Here is a 3,232-nt window from a genome sequence, read left to right as displayed (position 1 = left end):
AAACTATACCTATTAAATACTAACTCCCCATGCTCTCATCACCCAGCCCCTAGCCACCACCACTCTACTCTCTGTCTGTATGTTTGGCTACTCTATGTACCTCATTTAAGTAGAATCACACAGTTTTTGTCCTTTTGTGACTGGTTTATTTCACTTAGCATAATGTCCTCTATGTAGTAGCATCTGTCAGAATTTCCTTATTTTTAAGGCTGAACAATATTCCATTGTATGTATAGACCACATTTTGTTTACTCACTCATCCATTGATAGACAACCTGGATTGTTTCCACCTTTTGGCTATTGGGAATAGTGCTGCATAGGTGTACACATAGGCATAAATAACTTTTTGTTGTGGGATCAAAGGAGGGAATGAGCATGTGGGTGCATGAATGAATGAGTGAATGAATGGTGCATACTCAGAGCACCCAGGCCTGGGATTTCTCCCACAGGACCCTATGGTGTGGCTTCTGCATCCTCCCTCCCTCCCCACGGCTTGCACTTGGGCCACTACAAACACACTGCCCCTTCTCTAGAAGGGCTCATACTTGTTTGTTTCACACGACTCCCAAGGTCTTCTTGACAAACAGGAAGTGCACGCTGGTGTCCAGAAGTTTCTGAGCAGCACCAGTGGCATCACACAGACAGAACATCAGGGCAGCACTGGTGTCCTCTGCCTTCTCTCCTCTCTCTCAGTTCTCTGCTTCCTTCCTTTTCTCCCCTCCCCCTCCTCTTCACAAGCTAGGGTGGCAACTGCACAGTTGAAGTAAAGCCAGCAGCTGCTCGAAGGTGAGCATACAGCACAGAGAATTCCAGCAGCTGTGAGCTGGGAAGGGTCCTCATAAAGCATCCATGGTGTCCAGAAAGTTTCCCAGGGGACAATTGGGAGTGTGGGGCTGTGCTTGCCGGCCTACTCCTTGGCAGTCACTGGTTGGGGGTTGCTCATCAGGGACATGGGAAGGGGTGTTGCATTCTAGAGCCTTATGGCGGGGACAGAGGTAGGCAGGATAGGCAAGGTCTTTACACTACAGGTGTAGGCTCTGGTGGCAGAAGCCCTCAGCCAATGGGAAGCCAGCGATTGCAGGTAGAAGTCAGATCTGGCTCATCACTCACTCACTCATTCGTTCATTCATTTATTGCAGGCCTGACATTGTCTGCCCACAGCCTGGAGGGGATGTGCATGAGTGTCCAGGTTCTGGGCAAGCTTGATGGATGTGGGAGTGTCCCAAGATGCCCAACCCAGACAGGATGAAGTCAGAAGAACCTCAGGAGACTCTGTGCCTGAAAAGTACCTGAGGTCGGCCAACCAAAGAAGAGCAGAAATGGTGCCGCAGGCAGGGGAGTTTGGGATGGTGACAGGGCCTGGTCATGGGGCAACCCACAGGGTGGGACAGGGTATGGCCAGGCAGAGAGTGGTGACAGGAGAGGGTGAATGGTGGGTTGGCGAGGGGTGCTGGGCCTGGCCAGGGGGATGGGAGCTGTTGAAGAATAAGTTAGAAATGACACAGCCCTGAGCCCCAAACCTCAGCAAGTGGAGCCCATCCCAGGCCCACACTCAGGCTAACAAAGACCCACCCATCGCCCTGCCCCTGCCTCAGTTTATCGCCACACGGCCCTAGGAGAAGGGGGAACTGCATTCTAGACCTTCGTGGAGGGAAGGCCAGGCTATTGTCATATTGTCACATCTTCGGCACAAAGGTGGGGGGTGGCCCCGGCCCTCCCTGCCTGTAATGGCTTTCACTCTTGAGGCCCACAGATGTTCCTGGTGCACTCACCATGTGTCCCAGGCACCGCCCCAGGAATGAGGGGCCAGGGGTGGTCAGGATAGGCAGGGTCTTTGCCCTCCCAGGGCCAGAAATCCATGAACTGGTGACCTCTCAAAAAATGGCTCGTGATGGTAAATCACACTATCTCCAAATCCTTGTAGGAAATCCTCTGGCTAAATAGTCAGGCATCTCAAAGAGGATGGGAGAATTTTGTTATTGGCCCCTAATTTAAAGAGAGGGAAACTGAGGCACAGAGAGGGCAGGTAACCTGTCCTAGGTCATACAGCCAATGAGTGATGAAGTTAGGATTTGACCTCAGGCAGCCTGGCTTAGAACCCAGGTTCTTCACCAGGGAGCCAAGCTACCCCTGCTATTTCCACCCCCTTTGTGGGGATCCCCTCAGGGTTGAGGATACAGAGACGGCACAGGAAGTAGCTCTGCCTGAATTTATACCTCAGCTCTGCCTGTGTGAACACGGGCCAGTCACCCATTGTCTGTGCTTGTTTCCTCATCTGAGAAATGGACATGGCAGCCAGCTGATGGGGATTAACCAACATGGTCAGTGCCTGGTGCTTATGCTCCATAAATGGTGAGGCTGGTGTGGGCACACTTACACGCACAGGGAGGCCCTGGGTTCCAGCTGGGCTCCATCCCCAGGAGCACCCTGGAAGGTGCCTGGCTCCAGGACCAGCCCAAAGCCCTCCAGACCCCCGCTGTGCCCACATGCAGCCCCTGTTAAGACAGGAAGGAAGAACCCTGTAGAGACCCTGGAAGGGAAAGAGCCCAGCCAGGTACCTTCCCAGCTCTGGGAATTTTCTGAGCATCCACGATGGGTATTGGACCCAGCAAAAGCCAGGAAGGATTCTGCAAATCGGATGTTCCTCTTTGCGAAGGAGAATGCCAGGTGGTGAGGAGCTGCTGCTGCTGAACTCAAGCTGTACCAGGACCAAGACAGCCGTGCCTCAGAACAGACCCCAGGTGAATACACAGGCATCATAGCAGAGATGAGTGCCAGCCAGCAAGGCAAGGGCAGTCAGAGCAGGCAGCCCTGGGAATGATGGGTAGCCCAGGAAGGAGGAGGAGGGACGGGGCAGCAGGGGAGTGCAGGGAACACCACAGAATGCACAAGGGTCTTGAGGGAAAAGGGAGCTTGGTGCTTGAGAGGCTGGAACAGTGAGTGAGCCACGGCCTTGGTGAAGGCAGCATTCTCCCCACCATCTACCCAGCAGCACTCACTCCTGGCCAGGGTCACATGGTCGTCTAGGAGAGAGTGCACCTCAGACAGGACCCCATTCCTGCGATCACTTCCCTCCAGCCCTGCCTGTCTCCACCTTCCTCTCCTTCCAGCCCCTTTCTCTTTCTCCTCTGCTTCTATTATCTCTCCTCCCTCTCCACTCTTTCTGTTTCTTTACCTCCACCAAACCCACCCCCCCATGCCTCTCTCTCTCTCCCTCCCTCCCTCCCTCCCT

General features: G+C 53.8%; 1 protein-coding gene across 1 annotated transcript in view; it reads right to left on the bottom strand.

Moving 5' to 3' along the window:
• Positions 1-554: 554 nt before the first annotated feature.
• BARX1 (BARX homeobox 1) overlaps positions 555-3,232 on the bottom strand; it is a 14,234-nt gene continuing 11,556 nt past the window's right edge. The window contains exon 6 of the mRNA XM_014534200.1: positions 555-614. Within this exon, the coding sequence (XP_014389686.1) occupies positions 555-614 (60 nt within the window). The remainder of the gene's footprint in view (positions 615-3,232) is intronic.

This window comes from Myotis brandtii, unplaced genomic scaffold (genome assembly GCF_000412655.1).
Source record: "Myotis brandtii unplaced genomic scaffold, ASM41265v1 scaffold1260, whole genome shotgun sequence".
Taxonomy (NCBI): domain Eukaryota; kingdom Metazoa; phylum Chordata; class Mammalia; order Chiroptera; family Vespertilionidae; genus Myotis; species Myotis brandtii.
This window is presented reverse-complemented; position numbering and strand designations above follow the sequence as displayed.